Source organism: Stegostoma tigrinum, chromosome 8, assembly GCF_030684315.1.
Source record: "Stegostoma tigrinum isolate sSteTig4 chromosome 8, sSteTig4.hap1, whole genome shotgun sequence".
Taxonomy (NCBI): domain Eukaryota; kingdom Metazoa; phylum Chordata; class Chondrichthyes; order Orectolobiformes; family Stegostomatidae; genus Stegostoma; species Stegostoma tigrinum.
The window spans coordinates 39922950-39942240 of record NC_081361.1 but is presented as its reverse complement, the minus strand read 5'-3'; the positions used below and the strand labels follow the sequence as shown (position 1 = coordinate 39942240).

The 19291-nt window shown below is 43.9% G+C and overlaps 1 protein-coding gene across 4 annotated transcripts in view; it reads left to right on the top strand.

The window, feature by feature from the left end:
• The first annotated feature begins 12043 nt into the window (after window positions 1-12043).
• Window positions 12044-19291, top strand: part of LOC125456227 (syntaxin-binding protein 3) — a 61552-nt gene continuing 54304 nt past the window's right edge. For 2 of the 4 annotated variants that reach the window (XM_048539151.2, XM_059647811.1), the window contains exon 1: window positions 12044-12484. In XM_048539151.2, coding sequence (XP_048395108.1) covers window positions 12442-12484 — 43 coding nt within the window. In that variant the 5' untranslated portion in view covers window positions 12044-12441. The remainder of the gene's footprint in view (window positions 12485-19291) is intronic. The other 2 variants (XM_048539150.2, XM_059647810.1) reach the window with 1 other exon arrangement.

Below are 19291 nucleotides of genomic sequence, written 5' to 3'. Positions count from 1 at the left end.
CTCAGAACTGCTGTTGCTGGGAAAACGTCCGTTTATATGTGGAGAATAGGGAGGGTGATGGGGGAGGGAATAAACGATAGGAGAGAGCCTAAAGAGAGACAACAGCATTTGAACAGACAAAGGAGTTGATAACGATTGGGCTGGGAGGGTGAACAATTGTGAATGGGGACTCTTAGTGCCAAACAACAGGGGGTGTGTAATGGCAAGCTATGTGATAACAAGGCCTGGTGTGAGGGGTAGGGGCCTGGGACATAGAAGTGTTTAGGCCCTAAAATTATTGAACTTGATATTGAGTTCGGAGGGCTCCAGGGCCCCCAAGCTGAAAATGAGGTGTTGTTCTTCCAGAGATAGTAGGAACTGCCGATGCTGGAGAATCTGAGATAACAAGGTGTAGAGTTGGATGAACACAACAGGGCAAGCAGCATCAGAGGAGCAGGAAAGCTGATGTTTTGGGCCCAGACCCTTCTTCAGAAAATTTTCTGCTGCATGGCCTGCTACGTTCATCCAGCTCTACACCTTGTTATCTCTGTTGTTCTTCCAGCTTGCATTGAGTTTTGCTGGAACACCGCAGCAAGACAGAGACAGAGATGTTGGCTAGGGAACAGGGTGGTGTGTTAAAGTGGCAGGCAACTGGTAGCTCATGTCTTTTTTAGAATCTGAATATAGATGTTCTGTGAAGCAGTCACCCAGTCTATGTTTCGATTGCCCACTGTAGAGGGGACCACATTGTGAGCAGTGAATGCAGTAGACTAGATTCTGGGAAGTACAGGTGAAGTGTTGCTTGGGCCCTTGGATACTAGGGAGGGACGAGGTAAATGGGCATGTGTTGCGCCTTCGTTGGTTACAGGGGAAGGTGCCATCAGGCTGTGGGAGTGCTTTGCGTGTCCCGGAGGGAATGGTCCCTGCTGAAGGCGAACAAGGGAGGGGAAGAGAATATATATCTGTGGTGGCATCTCTCTGGAAGTGGTGGAAATGGCATATGATGATCTTCTGTATGTGGATGCTGGTTGGATGATAGGTAAGGTAAGGGGAACCCTATCGCTTTGGGGGAGGGAAGAGAAGGGGTGAGGGCCGAAGTGCGGGAGATGAGTCAGATCCAGTTGACGATCCTGTCAGCAACGGTGCTGAGGAATCCTCGGCTGAGGAAGAAGACGGACATTTCAGAGGCTCCCTGGTCGAAGTTGGCCTCATTTGAATGATGGAGATGGAGGAACTGAGAGAATGGGATGGACTCTTTTGGGAAGCATGGTGTGAGGATGTATAACAGGTAGCTGTGGGAGTCCGTGGGTTGATAGTGGATATTAGTGGATGGTCTATCCCCAGAAATGGAAACAGAGATGTCAAGGAAGGGAAGGGAGGAGCCAGAGATAGAGAAGGTGAAAGTGAGGTCAGGGTGGAAATTGGAAGCAAAATTGATGAACTTTTTCAATTCCACACGAGAGAGGGAAGCAGCACCAATTTCATAAATGTATCGGAGAAAGAGTTGTGGGCGGGGGCTGGATAGGACTGGAGCAAGGAATGTTCCATGTACTCCATAAAGAGACATGTATAACTTGGGCCCATGCAGGTATCCATGGTCAACCCTCTGACCTGAAATAAATGAGCGGAGTTAAAAGAGAAGTTGTTGAGGTTGAGAACAAGCTCAGCCGAGCAGAGGAGGATAGTGGTGGATGGGGATGGTTCTGATCTTTGCTCCAGGAAGAAGTGGAGAGCCCTACGACCCTCCTGGCGGGGAGTGAACATGTAAAGGGATTGCACGTCCAAGGTCAAGAGGCTACAGCTGGAACCGGCAAACTGTAAGTTTTGAAACCAATGTAAGGCATCAGAGGAATCACAGATATACGTGGGCAGGGATTGGACCAGGGAAGACAAAACTGAATGAAGCTAGGAAGAGATGAGGTCTGTGGGGCAGGAGCAGGCTGAAACAATGCGCCTGTGTGGACAGTCCTATTTGTGGGTGTTTGGGAGGAGGTAGAAGCGAGCTGTCTGGGGCTGGTGCATTCTCAGCTTGAAAATAGTGGCGGGGGGAGAGATCACTGGATGAAATGAAATCAGTTACCAGAGTGGATACAATGGCCTGGTGCATCCTGGTGGGGTCATGGTCCAAGGGAAGGTAGGAGGAGATATCTGAGTGCTGGTGCTCAGCCTCTGCAATGTAGAGGTCAGTACACCAGAGTACAACAGCACCACCCTTATTGGCAGGCTTAATAACAAAGTCAGGGTTAGATCTAAGTGAATGGAGCGCAGTCAGTTTGGAAGGAGATGGGTTGGATTGGCTGAGGGGGCGACAGAGAAGTTGAGGTGACCAATCTCATGTCGACAGTTCTCATGAAAAGATTGAGTGCAGCTAAAAGGCTGGAGGGAGGAGTCCAGGTGGATGATGTATTGAACTGGACAAAGGCGTCTGTGAGATGGGAAGAGGACTCCTGTCCAAAGAAGTGGGCACTGAGGTGAAGATGGTGGAGGAAGAATGCTATGTCATGTTGCACCTGAAATTCATTAAATTGGGGAGCAGAGGAATATAGCTGAGGCCCTTGCTGAGTACAGAACGTTCAGCATCTGGGAACGGAAGGTTAGGAGGGATAGTCAATATCTGATAGGAGGAGGATTTGGGAGTGGGGATGGGGCTACAGGGTGCCCAAGCGGAAAATGAGGTGTCGTTTTTCCAGCTTGCGTTGAGCTTGAACACCTCATTTTCTGCTTGGGGACCCTGCAGCCTTCCAGACTCAATACTGAGTTCAATAATTTTAGGGCCTAAACTCTCCCATGTCCTAGACCCCTGCCCCACACACCAGGCCTTGTTATCACATAGCCTGCCATTACACACTACCTATCATTAGTCACTAATAGTCCCCATTAACAACAATTCACCCTCCCAGCCTTATTGTTAGCAACTCCTTTGTATGTCCAACTGCTCTTGTCTCTCTTCAGGCTCTATCCTACTGTTTAGTCCCTATCTCATCCTCCTCCTTATTTTCTGCATATAAACCAATGTTTTCCCAGCTGTCATCAGTTCTGCGGAAGGGTCAATGGACCCAAAACATTAACTCTGATATTTTCTTCACTTTGTTCCTCAGACCTGCTGAGCTTTTCCAGCAACTTCTGTTTTTGTTCTTTAACTACAGCACCCACAGTTCTTTCAGTTTTTATTTTGTATTTAACTCACTGCCACATCTTGTCTAGGCATGCCCAGCTTGAAGAAGTTCTGCTCCTGTCTCTGACGGGATTTCTGTTTCCAATCTTTCTTCTTGTTCACCGACATTAATTTCACCGTCACCCCTGGTGTTGGACCAAAGTATTTGCTAAAACTTGTTTCCACCTCCATATCACATTCCTCGGTGACTGCCTCCAGCTCAGACTCACCCCACGTGAATCCCAACTGAAGTTTCATCCCTCATTTTTTGAATCTTCCCAGGATGAAGGTGTCTCCATGATGTTCGACATTCCACGGACAGCTGCTTTCGCTGCATCCTGAGATCCACACTCAGTGCCATGCGGAACCACATGCACACTCTCAAGCTCTCTCTCCAACAGCATCACAATGTGCTGGCTCAGGGCTGCACCATTCCGCAGTTCTACTTCATCCTCCGGCTCATTTGTCGTGCCAACAAGAAACTTTTTCTTTTCCTTTCAGGCATCAAGGCCTACAAGATGCAACATTTCAAAGATACCCATGGCCCCCTGGAACCTTCCTCTCCTCTCTTTCCCTCTGACTCCAGCCCCTCCCCCAACTCCACCCCCTGTCGGGTATTCACCATCCTTCCTAACCTTTTGCTCTCTGATGCTAAACATTATGTACTCAGCAAATGCCTCAGCTTTGTTCCTCTGTGTCCCCACCTTAATGAATTTCAGGGCATGACATGATGTCGAGATTTTCTTCCTCCACCTTCACCACCATGACCATTTCTTTGGACAAGAGTCCTGTTCCCATCCCACAGACTCCTTTGCTCAGTTCCAACACTCTCCTTCCACCTGGACCCCTCCCTCTGGCCTTTTAGCTGCACTTGATTTTTTCATTGAGAACTGTCAACATGATATTGGTCACTTCAATATCTCTGACCACCGCCCCCCCCACCCCCCCCCCCACCCAATCCAACCTGCTGCCCACCGAATTGACTGCATTCCATGCACTCAGATCTAACCCAGGCTTTGTTATTAAGCCTGCTGATAAGGGTGACCTCCCCCACACTGCTTCCAAGCTGATAGTCCAGCCCCGCACAGCTCACTTCTCCCTCCCTCCAAATTTCCACAAACAGGACTGTTCAAGCAGATTCATTGTTTCAACCTTCTCCTGCCCCACAGAACTCATCTGTTCCTACCTTGACTCAGTTTTCTCTCCCCGGTCCAATCCCTGCCCACGTACATCCATGATTCCTCTGACGCTCAACAAGTTCTCTTTTAACTCCTCTCATTTTCTTCAGATCAGATGGGTGGCTGTGGGTACCCGCATGGGCCCCAGTTATGCCTGTCTCTTTGTGGGGTACATGGAACATTGCTTGTTCCAGTCCTATTCTGGCCCCCACCCATAACCCTTTCTCCAAAACAACTTTGACCAGGGAGCCTCCAAAATGTCCACCTTCTTCCTCAACCGAGGATTCCCCAGCAGCGTTGTTGACAGGGTCTTCAACTGGATCCAACTCATCTCCTGCGCAACTGCCCTCACCCCTTCTCTTCCCTCACCTTACCCTTACCCTCACCTACCATCCCAATAGCAGCCACATCCAGAAGATCATCAGATGCCATTTCTGCCACCTTCAGCAGGATGCCACCTCCCAACACTTATCCTCTCTCAACCCTTGTCTGCCTTCAGCAGGGACTGTTCCCTCTGGGACACCCTGGTCCACACATCCTTTACCCCCAACACATTCCACTGCAACCAGCGAAGGTCATTTACCTCCTCCCTCCCCAGTATCCAAGGGCCCAAACACATCTTCCAGGTGAAGCAACACTTCACCGCACTTCCCAGAATCTATTCTACTGTATTTGCTGCTCACAACATGGTCTCCTCCACATGGGGGAAATGAAACATAGACCGGATGACTGCTTTGCAGAACATCAATGTTTTGCCTGCAAAAAAGACCCTGAGCTACCTGTTGCCTGCCAGTTTAACACACCACCCTGCTCCCTGGCCAACATCTCTGTATCAGGCTTCCTGCAGTGTTCCAGCGAAGCTCAACACAAGCTGGAGGAACAACACCTCGTTTTCTGCTAGGGATCCTGCAGCTCTCCGGACTCAATATTGAGTTCAATAATTTTAGGGCCTAAACTTTCCCATGTCTCAGGCACCTACCCCAAACACCAGGATACCCTTGTTATCATATAGCCTGCCATTACACATCACCTGTTGTTAGACACTAACAGTGCCCATTAACAGCTATTCACCCTCCCAGCCTAATCGTTGTATACTCACCTGCTCTTCTCTCTCTTTACACTCTATCCTATCGTTTACTCCCCACCCCTCCCCTCCCTGTTATCTGCATATCGACTGACATTTTCCCAGCAACATCAGTTCTGAGGAAGGGTCACCGGACTCAAAATGTTAACTTTTTCTTCGCAGATGCTGCCAGAGCTGCTGAGCTTTTCCAGCAACTTCTGCTTTTGTTCCTTTTTATTTGCAGTTCTTCCTTTTTCTTTCTCCTCCCTTTCATCTCTCTTTCCCTTTTTCCTTCATTAAACTCGCTTCATTATTCTCCCTTTGTGTTCCTTCACTCTTCTCTCCCCCTTCGATTTGCTTCTCACCTCCCTCACTTTCATCTGAAGCTCCAGTTTATTTGGTATTTTTAATTCGCACGGGCTCTTTACCCCTTCTTTTGTCTTTTTGTTTCATTGATGATTACCTCCCATCCCACCGTCTCAGCATTGGAATTGCCACATTAGAAGATTTTTGTTTCCTAATCATTTTCCTTGCACAGTGAGGTACAGAAGAGAACAGTCAATTCATAGCACCATTTCTAATCAATAGGACAAGAAATAATATCGTCTATTATTAATTGTACATTGGTCAGTTCCCACAGGAAATGAAGTAGGGAAAACAGCCCCTCAAACTTGTTCTTCCAACAATAAGAACACAACTGATCTCACCCCCTTTATTCACCTTTGACTACTATCCTTAATATTCTTCCTTAACAGACACCTATCAATCTTAGCAATGAAAGCTTCAGCTGATCATAGCCTTTCGAGGATTGTACTCCAGTTTAAAATGCACTTTGTGAGAAAGAAAGCTTCCTGATTTTCTAAATAGCCTGGTTCCTATTTTAGGTAATACATCTTTGATCTGAATTTCTCTGCCATAGTAAAACAATTTTCTTTATCCTATGAACTCCTTCAGCTTCTTAAATAACTCAGTTCAATGATGCCAAACCTTCTAACCTGAGGGGAACACAGTCAAATGCTCACAGTCTATCCTCATAATTCACCTTTTAATCTCCTTGATTTGATTATGGTGTTAACTATGCTGTGACAATGCTTGGTTGCATTACACTAGATGGAGTTTGACCAAAGCTGTACACAACTAAGTAGAAATTTCATCTCTTTGTATTGCAGGCCTTGGAAAGATTGGTCACATTTGACAAAAATCTCGTTGTTTTATGTGCCAATCTCACTGTGCTAACTTTCTCCAAATTGGTTAAATTAATAATTTGAATATGCTACAGCAAGCATACCATTAAATCAGAAGTAGCACTGTAACTGGGCTCCTAAATATGAATGGAAAATAGAATTGCTTTTTAAAATGGGATGTAAGAGTAAATGTAGGCATTCACAGGAATTTTTTTTGGAATCACTGAAAATTAACATGCAAGTGCTGAAAACAGTCTGGAAGTTAAATGGTTTATTGCAAGTGTTTTACTATAAAAGGATAAGAAAGTATTCCTGCAATTATAAAGGGCTTTGGTGAGATCACATTTGGAGTACCCTATATGGTTGCGGTTTTCTTAGCTAAGAAAAGATATATGACCGAGAGGTGTTTAAATAAAAATTCACTAGATTTAATTCTGGGCATAATTGCTATCCTTTGAGGAAGTATTGAGTAGAATTGCCCATTGTCTCTGAAGTACAAATGAAGGCATGGTGGTCCCATTGAAATATATAAAAGCACTTGACCAGGTAGCTGCTTATAAGTTGTTAATCCTGGCTAGGCACTCGAGAAGTAAGAGTCAATTTTCATGTTAAGGGGTCAAGCATTTAGGCCAAAAATGAGGACAAATGTTTTCACACAGAGGTTTGTGAATCTTTGGCATTCTGTACCTCAAATATTAACTTGTTCAAACAATCAAGACTGAGGTTGATAGATTTTTGTGTGCAAACGAAGTGTTATGAGGATATGACAGAAAAGTAGAAGTGAAGTAAAAGTTCAACATGCTCTTATCGTAAGATGCATCAGGTTCAAGGGGACTATTCCAGATGTTCTCGTATTCTAAAAAACAGATTGGTTGCATATAATTGGAACACTGCTGAAAGTCAAACTTTGACAGTTTCAGTTCAGTTGAGCTTTACTGAAGAAAACACTGATCGAACAATGAAACTGAGGAGTGTCGGCAAAGTTTAGCTCCTGTGATATCTCTGACAAGAAAGTTAAATTAAGGGAGCTGTACCCAAGTAATTCCATTGTCTTCCCAATGTATTCATGCCAATGACTGAACTGTTAAGTCAAATAAATAAAAAGAGCCAAAAAAGGCTACGTGTTTCACAAAGAGCGGCAGATTAAGTGAGATGACACAACTGTGAGAGATGATGTCCAATGTGTGAAAGTAAGCGATCGTCTCCTCTAAGAATGATAAATCAGAATATTTTCTGAGCCACCTTGAGGGTAAAAGGATTTGGGTGTCATTGGACGCAAATCACTAAAATGTAGAAAAGTAAAATAATCTAAAAGGCTAATGCATTTGGTGGCCTTTATCTTAAGTGGTTTACAATAGAAATGTGAGGGATTGGTGCTTTATTTATATGGACATGCATCCAGTTTTCAGTTGTAAACCTTAGAAGGGCACAGCATAGAGTTATACTATGGATTGAAGTAATAAATGATGTAGAGAGGTAGATTTAATATATGATAGTACAACTAACTTAAGTGGATAGTAAGTACTTCTGCCACGATCTAGTTGAACAGTAGAGCAGGGTCAAGAAACCGTATGATCTATCCCTTTTCCTAGTCCTATGAAGCTGGTGTATATTTCCTTAAGCTTAAAATGATGGAAGATGATTGAGTTGAATTGTTTACAGGAATAATGAGAATTAATGAGCAATCAGAAATACTTTTTCTATACCTCAGGTACTCAAAGCGCAGTGGAAATCAGGAGCTCTTTTATCTAAAAGACTAGCTAAAATGTAATTTTCAATAATGGCATCAGCAGGTTTTGCTAGATAAAAGTATCAAGGTACGGTACATAAAGCCGGGGTGAGTTGAGATACAGATCAGCTGTGATTTAATTTAATTGTAATCAGATTCAAGGCTGAGCAGCTTGCTCCTGATTCAAATTTACTTTGCAAAAATGGTTGTTTGTTTCAATATCCCTCATTGAGTGTAATTATAAAGATAACATTATTATCACATTGGCTCTTAAAGAATTTATTTTACCATTCATAAGGGTGAAGTAAATTGACTCCAAGGTGCATTTGATTATTTTGAAAAACATTTGCATGCAGAAGGTTTCATTGCTCGTTTCAGTTATTTCAGGGCACAGATTAATGTACTAGATTTTATTAAAAACATTTAGGATTCTTTTTTGAAGCAGGTGCAAGGAAAGGTTTTGGCATCAAGTCACTGATAAATGTACCAGGTGTTTTTATTGTGGTAACACTGACAGTCTAACTTATAGAAAGATCAGAGTTGATGATAATTGCTTAAAAAGGAATAAGTGGAATTTAATGTTAATCTGTGACAAAACAAGGGAAGTAGCTCAGGGATATTGAATTTGCTTATGGTCTGACCATATCTAGTTTCTAGGTTCTTCAAAAAAAAATCTAAATCCTTACAAATCTTCAAGAATTCTCTTTTCTTCTCAATTTCATTTGGAAAAGAGATGCTATTTTTTGTTATTCAATTTGCTTTTCTTCACCTTGGGTCAAATCCAGATTAAGTTGCATTATTGCAGCATCATTAATGTTAGAAAAAAATCCCCAAACACTTATTTTAAATTCACTTGTGGAATGTGGGCATTGCTGGCTGGCCAGCAATTATTGCCTGTCCCTAGTTGCCCTTGAGAATATGGTGATGAGCTGCATTCTTGAACCAAACCATTGGAATCTATGTGCTGCAGGTTGGTCCACAATGCCCTTAGGGAGGGAATACCAGGATTTTGACCCAGCTACAGTGAAGGAACAGCGATTATATTTCTAAGTGAGGATGGCAACTGACTTGGAGCGGAACTTGCAGGTGGTGGCGTCCCCAAGCATCTGCAGCCCGTATTCTGCTCAGTGGAAGTGGTTGTGTGTTTGGAAGATGCTGTTTGAGGATCTTTGGTGAATATTTACAGTGCATCTTGTAGATATTACACACCGCTGCTACTGAGTGTCAAGGATTGCATGCTTGTGGATGTGGTGTCAATCAAACAGACTGCTTTGTTGTGGAATGGTGTCAAGCAGCTTGAGTGTTGTTGAACCCATACCCATCCAGACGAGTGGGAAGCATTCCATCACCATACTGCTGTGTGCTTTGTAGATAGTGGAACAGGTTTTGCGGAGTCAGGAGCTAAGTTACTTGCTGAAGTCTTTCTCGCCTCTGATGTGATGTTGTAGCCACAAATGTTACTTGCCACTTGTCAGCCCAAGCCCTGGGTAGTGTCCAGATCTTATTGCAATTGAACATGGATTGCTTCAGTATCTGAGGAGTTGCAAATGGTGCTGAACATTGTCCAACTATTGGTGAAAATCCTCACTTATAATCTTACGATAGAGGGAAGGCCATTGATGAAGCAGCTGAAGATGGTTAGGCCTAGGGCACTGCCCAGAGGAACTCCTGCAGAGATGTCCTGTAATTTAGATGATTTAACAGAACTCTGTGGTAACTAAAGCTTTTTCAAGGAGATGAAACTGTCTTAAAAATGAAGAGAAAGGGGGACAATAGGAGAGGTTTAGGAAGGGAATTTCAGGGAGTGTGATCCCTGGAATGAAAGCACAGATATCAAACATGGGCTCACGAAGGAAGATACAGAAAATATCAGGATCAAAAGAGTTGGGGACTATAATATTGAGAGATATCAAGGAGATGGGGCAAGGAGAGTCCTTATAGGCACATTTTGTTGACATTCTTCAGTGGTAAACTGAAGCAGATTGAAATCATTAAATTGAGTTTCACTGACAGTCATTAAGTTGAAAATAATCACAGTTTCCAAAACAACGTTGGGCTAACCATCTGCAAAACAAAATGTCATAGTTAGGAAAGGGCTCTCGGTAATCCAAGATGATAGACTGGAAAAAAATAATGGCTGTAAGACTGCTCCTTTTTTGAGGTATTTTCTGTGTTAGAGCTGATTTCCTCAAATTCTAGGCGCAGTCATTACTGTTTTATAAGCTGTTGCATTGTTTTGCAACTTTGGGAAAATAAAAAGATCAAAACAACAGCACTTTAAAAAGAAGGAAGACACACAATTGTGCCAGCCTCCACCACTTCCATTGGCAGCTCATTCCATACACACAGCACACTCTGAATGAAAATGTTGCACCTTAGGTCCTTTTTAAATCTTTCTCCTCATACCTTAAACCTATGCCCTCCAGTTTTGGTCTCCCCCACCCCAGGGAAAAGACCTTGTCTATTCATGCTATCTGTGCCCCCCATGATTTAATAAACCTTCATCAGGTCACCTCTCAGCCTCCGACGCTCCAGGAAAAATAACTCCAGTCTGCTCAAACCTTCAAACCCTGGTAATATCCTTGTAAATCTTTGCTGAACCCTTTCAAGTTTCACGACATCCTTGCTATTGCAGGGAGATCAGAATTGCACGCAGTATTCTAAGAGTGGCCTAACCAATGTCCTGTACAGTTGCAATGACATCCCAACTCCTATTCTCGATGCATTGACCGATAAAGGCTAGCGTTCCGAAATCGTGTTCACTATCCTGTCTCCCTGTGACTCCACTTTCAAGGAGCTATGAACCTGCACTCCAAAGTCTCTTTGTTCAGCAACACTCCCCAGGACCTTACCATTAAGTGTATAAGTCTTACCATAATTTGCCTTTCCAAAATGCAGCACCTCACATTTATCGAAATTAAACTGCCATCTGTCACTCCTCAACCCATTGGCCCATCTGATCAAAGTCCCATTGTACAGTGAGGTAACCTTCTTCGCTATCCGCTATACTGGCAATTTTGGTGTCATCTGCAAACTTACTAAACATACTTCCTATGTTCACATTCAAATCATTTAGGTAAATGACAAATAAAAGTGGACCCGGCACAAATCCTTGTGGCACACCGCTGATCACAAGCCTTCAGTCTGAAAAGCAATCCTCCAACACCATCCTTTCTCTTCTACATTTGCCTTAGTGACTGAATGGTGAAGGCACTGGCCTCCCTAAACCTGGTAGCGGCACATAATCCCATCGAGAGTGAATTAACTGTCTAGAATAGAATCAGGCCTTCACCCTAATTGGTCTCACCATCTGTTACAATCTGTACAAATCTCCTCGTAATTCATCCTCATACATTGAAAAATAAACAATCATTTTCATTTCTTCATGGAAGCATCCAAGGTATTTTTCTCAACAACTTGTTCCAACTTCTCGCTTCTTGTTCGATTTATTCACAACTTTCTGGAGCTCTTTTTTGGCTTCTCCCACAACTGGAAATTGCAAAGTAAAATACTCAGGTGTTGGGGGAGGGCATGGAAATTATTATTTTTTCCATTTCTTTGTTTTCAGCTGTTTTTCTATAATTATTCTACAGTGCCTGTGGGTTCAGTATCCCCAATGAGTTTCGATTCGTTGCAATGTTCATCGGAAGTGCTTCGCAAACTTTATTTTGAACACTATCGTGGCCCCTCGCTGAGTAGTAGAGTCTACCACCGCCTGGGAACTCCCGACTTTACTTACGGAAGCCTCGGACTACGAGTTCAGAGTCATTTCCTGAAGGTTATTTGGGCAGTGTGTGTGTGTATATAGCGATCTAATTTTGGACTTTATGCCTATTAGCAGCGGGTCCAATTCCTGAAAAACTCCTGGTTTGCACTGCTACCGCTAGGTTCCATGTTTACACAAGTAGTGGTCTGGATTCTGCCCGTCTGCAAACTATCTGAATCCGGATGCACAGCCGGTAAAGGTCCGAGTTTGTAACCTGCTTATTTGCCGTGCCTCTGCATGAGAAGGTCTGCCCGTGTGCAGGGTGACTTTTGGAGTTTGCCTGGTCCGCGCTCCCTCTAACTGCTCCCCAGAGGCTGGAGCGGATTGAAGTTTGTGATTGGCACAGAGCCTTCGCGTCATCGGAGGGTTTGCCCGGAGAGAGTTGAAGATGGCAACGGCGGAGCACAGCCTGAAGCGAGTGGCCTGGCAGAGTAAGTGACGGGACCGGGAGCGGCTGCGGACCCCTTCCCTCCCGGCGACTTAAACGCGGAAGTGCCCGATCGGAAGCAGCAGGTCGGCGGAGGCAGTCCCCGGCCTGAGTCTCTCGTTTGGTTGCCCGCCTACTTGCAATGGTCTTAGCGGGCCCTCGGTCCCTGCAGTGACAGGGAGCTTCTGTTTCTGCTTCCCCGTGAAGCCTCCGGGGGAAAATGAAAGGGTCACTCTAAGAAGTGGGGTGGGCGGTGTGCACGGAATGGGCTCACGCTGTGAAAGTTTGCCGACCCTCCGCGGCGTCACTTTATGTTAATACACACCACTTCTGTGCGTGCTTTCATTTAGCTGAAGGAAACCCAATCCCCACCAATGGGAATTATTCCCCCCTCCTCTGGTTGAATGTGTTGGCTGGCTAGGAGCTCCGTGTACAGCCCCAGCAGCGTGCAAACTCTTCAGAATCTTTCCCCAAGTGTTGACAAAAGCTCCCAGCCGCTGTGCTGCGCGCCAGGGCTGGACCTCCGGACGTTGGGGCTAGGGTTTTGCACACTTTCGCTTTAGGCCCGAGTCCTAAACTTGCCTGTGATTACCCCCCCTCCCCCATGTTGAATAACACGACGACTCACTGGGCGGAGTTTTACACTCCTCGTTTGCGGCGTGGGGTGGGGATCATAGCCAGCTCAGAATTACAGTAGGTATAAAGAGTATAAGGGCTGGGAAGTCATGTTTTGGCTGTACAGCACTTTGGAAAGGCCACTTTTGGAATACTGTGTTCAACTCTGGTCTCCCTGCTGTAGGAAGGATGTTGTGAAACTTGAAAGGATTCTGAAAAAGGGTGTTTCCGGGATTGGAGACACTGAGTCTTGGTGAATGGTTTCGAGCCAAAACGGTGACTTGCCCGCTCCTCGGATGCTGTCTGACCTGCTGTGCTTTTCCAGCCTCACACCCAAAGATTCTATTGCCAGGATTGGAGGGATTGAGCAATAGGGAGCGGCTGAACACACTGGCTATTTTCCCAGGAGCGTTGGAGGCTGAAGGGTGACCTTGCAAAGGTTTATAAATCGTGAGGGGCATGGATAGCATAGATAGAGAATGCCTTTTCCCTGGGATGGGGGAGCCCAAAAGTAGACAGCATAGATTTAACGGTGAGAAGGAGGAAGATTTGAAAGGAACCTAAGGGGTAACCTTTTCACGCAGAGGGTGGTACATGTATGGAATGAGCTGCCAGAGGTAGTGTCAGAGGCTGGGACAACACCATTTAAAAGGCAATAGGAAGGGATATGGGCCAAATGCTGGCAAATGGGACTGGATTTATTTAGGATATCTGGTTGGCATGGACAACTTAGACTGAAGGGTCTGTTTCCATGCTGTACGTCTCCATGACACTAAATAATCATTAGCAAATTCAGCTTGTTGGAAGTCAGTTGACCCAGAGACTACAGCACTGATAATGCACGCCCCACAGCATGCTGTGATAGGAGTGGGCTGTCTGCATTTTTAAAAAGAATGTTTTTGAAGGCCCATGCAGCTGGAAGATGATATGTGAAAATGTGAAGGTTTTCACTTTGGCTGGAAGAATAGAGGAGCTGAGTCTTGTTGAAATGGAGAGAAGACTGCAGAAAACTACAGCAGAGGGATTTGGGAGTCCCAGTGCATAAATCCCAGAAAGATAGCGTCAAAGTTCATCGGGTAGTCGGGAAGCCTTGCTAAAACTCTTCAACGCACTGGTTAGACCACAGTTGGAATACTGTGAATGGTTTTGGTCCCTTCAGCTAAGGAAGGATGCTGTCTGGAGATCCCAGGTATATTTATCCTGGTTTTTGTGGCAGGGACATACCGGGCCAATCTTCTTGTATTGTTAGTTAAATAGCTAGGGTGCAAATGAGTTGGGAGACCTTGGCCGAGGAGGGCTATAGAATTGCAACCAAGATGCTGTTAAGATTCACACTCTTCACTGTATCAGTCACTTCTTACGTCATGTTGATTACTGTAGAAAAATCTTGTCTAGCTCCAGGATTACAAGGCGATACCTATTAGATATTTTTAAGAGGTATTTTTACCATCTTGAAAGGTACTTTAAACGTTAAGCCCATGCCATTTTCAGGTTATTTAGTGATGTCTGTGCAGTATGGTAAGACATTTAACATAAAATATCATCTCATTGACTATTTCTGAATTGATATCGATTTAATGTACTTGTAAAATCCAATGTTCTGCTCATTGCAGTATGTTATATAAACCTTTTCCACTAACGTAGGAAACTAAAGGCATCTATATGCAGACAGTTTAATGTGACTTTAGCAGTAAATCATTCCTGAACACTAGATTTTATAGTAAGTGATTCAAGAAGTCATCCATTTGTAGAGACTGAAGTTGTGTGTATGGAAATAATAGGCTGAGCTACTACTATAATGATGCTACAAATTTAGATCAGAAAATATAACTAATCTACTGTACGCAGTAGGAAGTGTCACTTTTTTCCTTTGACGTGTCCAGTTAGCTAACTAGGAATTGTTATGACTTTCTATAAACAAAAAATAAAAATAAGTCAGTAGTTTTTTTTAAAAATACCAAAATGACATTTTTGTTTTTTTCCGTAGAACATGAAGTCATATGTAATGAAATGAGCATAGGTTTTGAACTTGCCACTTCAATGGAAAAATGTAACTAATTGTAATTGCATTTTGGAGATAATTGCTGAAAGTCTTTTGAAATAATAAAAGAAAGTATTGCCAATCATCAGTCAGCAATCATGTGCAACACTGTCAAATGCTGGTTGTACTAGCTCCAGTATGTGTCCAGTTTCAGAAAGGACCTGACTCAAAACGGCCCTGCATGTTCCGGAAAATGGCGGACTGAACTTAATCTAACCTCTCAACCTGACATGTCCTAAAGCGCATGAGGAAGACTGCATATCAAGTTAATTCATGTAGATTAGATGATTGGAACACACTATAGTTAGCTTTTGGTGCAGAATGTACTAACAATCTTTGAGAAAATAACACCTCTTGGCAGCCATTTGGATTTTAATTAATCTATCATGATAACTCTGTAGCTTTCTAGACTTGCCTACCAAATATGAACTTTGAGTATCTCAACGAAAATTACCTTCATAATTTTAAAAACCTTAGTCATCTACTTTCAGAGTTTAAATTTCTCCGTTCCGATTCTCCTAGTTTATGGTGAGTGAAATGGCCTCTCTGTGATTTGATGTTATGGCTATTAGGAAGAACATTAGAATAGGAGTAGACCGTTCACCCCTTCCCTATCTCACCATTCTTTAAATACTTTGAGGGTTTCTTTCGCTGCCATCCTTTGAAGCAATGAGTTTCAAATCCTAAGGGGGGGAAAAAGCTCCCAAATTTTCCTCTAAAATGAGCATGTAGCACAGATTGAAATTGGCAGGTATGATGTTGTGAGTATATTGGCGACGTGGCTGCAAGGGGATCATGGTTGGGAACTAAATATCCAAGGATACACGTCCTATTGAAAGGACAGGCAGATGGACATAGGGCAGGGTTGCCTTCTTAGTAAGAGATGAAATTAAATCGTCAGCAAGAAATGAAACGATAGCAAGATGTAGAATCAGTGTGGGCAGAGTTGAGGAACCACAGAGGTAAAAATACATGATGGGAGTTGTGTGCAAGCCTCCTGAGAGTAGTCAGGATGTGTGGGAGAACATAGAACCAGTGATAGTGAAGGTCTGTAAGAAAGGCACTATTACAATAATCGTGGGGGACTTTACTATGTTGGTGGACTGAGAAAGTCAGATTGGTGGCACACCTCAAGAAAAGGAATTCATGGAATGTCAGTTTTTATCTTGGAGCGCGAGGGCACAGGTAGTTCTGGATTTGGTTATATGAAATGAGGTGGGCTTGATTCAGGAGCTTACGGGGAAGGAACCCCTAGGGGGCAATGACCATAACATGATAGAATTCGCCCTGCAGTTTGAGAGGGAGAAGCTGGAATCAGATGCGATTGAGTAAAATAACCACAAACACATGATGGAGGAGTTGGCCAGGGTTGATTGGAAGAGAAGCCTAACAGGGAATACATTGTAACAGTTTCTGTTCCAGTCATTGTGCAAGAATTGCTTTAAAAAGAAAGGGCAGCACGCTGGCTCAGTGGTTAGCACAGCAGCCTCACAGCGCCAGGGACCTGGGTTCAATTCCAGCCTTGGGAAACTGTCTGTGTGGAGTTTGCACATTCTCCCCGTGTCTGCGTGGGTTTCCTCCGGGTGCTCCGGTTTCCTCCCACAGTCCAAAGATGTGCAGGCTAGGTGGATTGGCCATGCTGAATTGCCCATAGTGTTCAGGCGTGCGTGGGTTATAGGGGGATGGGTTTGGGTGGGACGCTCCAAAGGGCGCTGTGGACTTGTTGGGCTGAAGGGCCTGTTTCCACACTGTAAGAAATCTAATCTAATCAATGGCAGGGGTTTTTGAAGGTAATTCAGGAGGCCCAGCAGAAATTCATCCAAAGGAAAGATGTAGTAGGGGACAGATGAGGCAACCATGGCTGACGAGGAAAGTCAGGGACAGCATAACAGCATACAATGTGGTGAAGATTAGTGGAAAGCCAAAGGATTTTAAAAACAAGCAGAGACACCTAAATAAAGCAATATTGGGGGGTGGGTGGGGGAGAAGATGAAACATGAAGTTGAGCTACCTCTTCATACAAAAGAAGATATTAAGAGTTTTTTAGATACATAAAAAAATAAGAAAAAGTCTAGAGTGGACATTAGACCACTAGAAAATGAGGTTGGAGAAGTAGCAATGGGGAACAAAGAAATGGTGGAGGAACTGAATAGGTACTCTGCATCAGTTTTTACAGTGGAAGAGATCAGCAGCATAACAGAACTTCAAGAAAGTCAGGGGACAGAAGTGAGTGTAGTGGCCGTCACTAATGAGAAGGTGCTGGGGAGGCTGAAAGGTCTGAAGATGGATAAATCATCTAGACCAGATGGACTGCACCCCAGAATTCTGAGAGTGATAGCTGGGGAGATTTTAGACGCATTTGTGGCTATCTTTCAGGAATCATTTCAGTCAGGGAGGATGCCAGAGGACTGAAAAATGGCTAATGTAACACCCCTGTTTAAGAAGCGAGGGAGGCGGGAGACTATTCACATTATACATTAACAGTCTGAACAAGGGAACTGACGGCACTGTTGCTAAGTTTTCAGATAACACAAAAATAGCCAGAAGGGCTGGTAGTGTTGAGGAAGTGGGTAGGCTGCAGAAGGACTTGAACAGGCTAGGAGATTGGGTGAAGAAGTGACAGATGGAATACAATGTGGGAAAATGTGAGATGATACACTTTGGAAAATTGAGGTGTAGACTATTTTCTAAATGAGGAAAGGCTTCGGAAATCTGAAGCGCAAAGGGACTTGGGAGTCATGTTTCAGGATTCTCTTAAGACCTACATGCAGGTCTAGTTGACAGTTAGGAAGGTAAATACAATGTTAGCATTCATTCCAAGAGGGCTAGAATACAAGAGTAGAGATATGTAGTTTCAACAGTATAAGGCTTTGGTCAGACTGCATTTGGAATATTGTGTGCTGTTTTGAGCTCCTGTATCTAAGGAAGGATGTGCTAGCCTTGGAGGTGGTCCAGAGGTTTTACAAGAAAGTTGAACAGAAACAGTTGCTGGAAAAGCTCAGCAGTCTGGCAGCATCTGTGAAGAGAAATTGGAGTTAACTTTTTGGGTCTGGTAACCCTTCCTCAAAACCTTGGGAATGAAGGGTTGGCTATATGAAGAGCAGTTGGGAGAATCTGGGTCTGTACTCAATGGAGGTTAGAATGATGAGGGACGAACTTGTTGAAACTTAGAAAATATTGAGAGACCTGGATAGAGTGAATGCGGAGAAGATATTTCCACCAACAGGACATACTAGGATCTGAGGGCATAGACTCAGTGAAGAGATGGTCCTTTAACACGGAGAGGAGGAGGAATTTCTTCAGCCAGCGGGTGGTTAATCTGTGGAACTCATTGCCACAGAAATTTGTGGTGGCCAAGTCATTGAGTGTATTTTAAGAGAGAAATAGGTTCTTGATTTGTAAGGCGATCAAGGGTTAGGGGAAGAATGCAAGAGAATGGGAGTTAGAAACACATCAACCATGATCGAATGGTGGAGCAGACTGAATGGGCTGAATGGTGCAATTTTCCTCCTGTATTTTATGATCTAATAATTTACTTATACCCTCAGGGAGCACAGAATTTATATTAGCAGACATATCAATAAAATCTGCTCTGCCTCGACTGTGCATTCTTATATACCTTTTAATTTTCCCTTAGTCTTGCTCTGTTTCAAAGAAATTAATTCCAGCTTATTCAACCTCACTTGTAAAAAATTTTCTTCACATAAATCTCCACTGTACTCTCTGGAGTATACATCCTTCTTGCAAAGCTAAATTTGCCATAGTCTTGCTGGACTGCAGAATTATTCTGTCATTAGAGAGAGAGAGAGAGAGAGAAGCAACTGGTGGTTTAACCTGAGGATCATCAAGTCTGGGATGTGAAGAAAAGTTGAGGAAGTCTTCTTTCATGGTAATCTCAGCCGGTGTGGGAATTCAACACACGCTGTTGGTACCACTGCATAGCAAACCAACTGTGCAGCTAACTGAGCCACCCACCTGCTCCTTCCTGTACAGCTCTGGCCAAACAAGTAATCATGTGCCTGTTAAAACATCTGTGTCTCATCTGCAAAGGGCTTTATGGAGGTGAGGAATGTATTGTTTTTGTGTGTGTGGGTGTGCGCGTGATATCAATGATGTAACATAGTGTTTAATGTTTATACAGTAATGCCTAGAAAT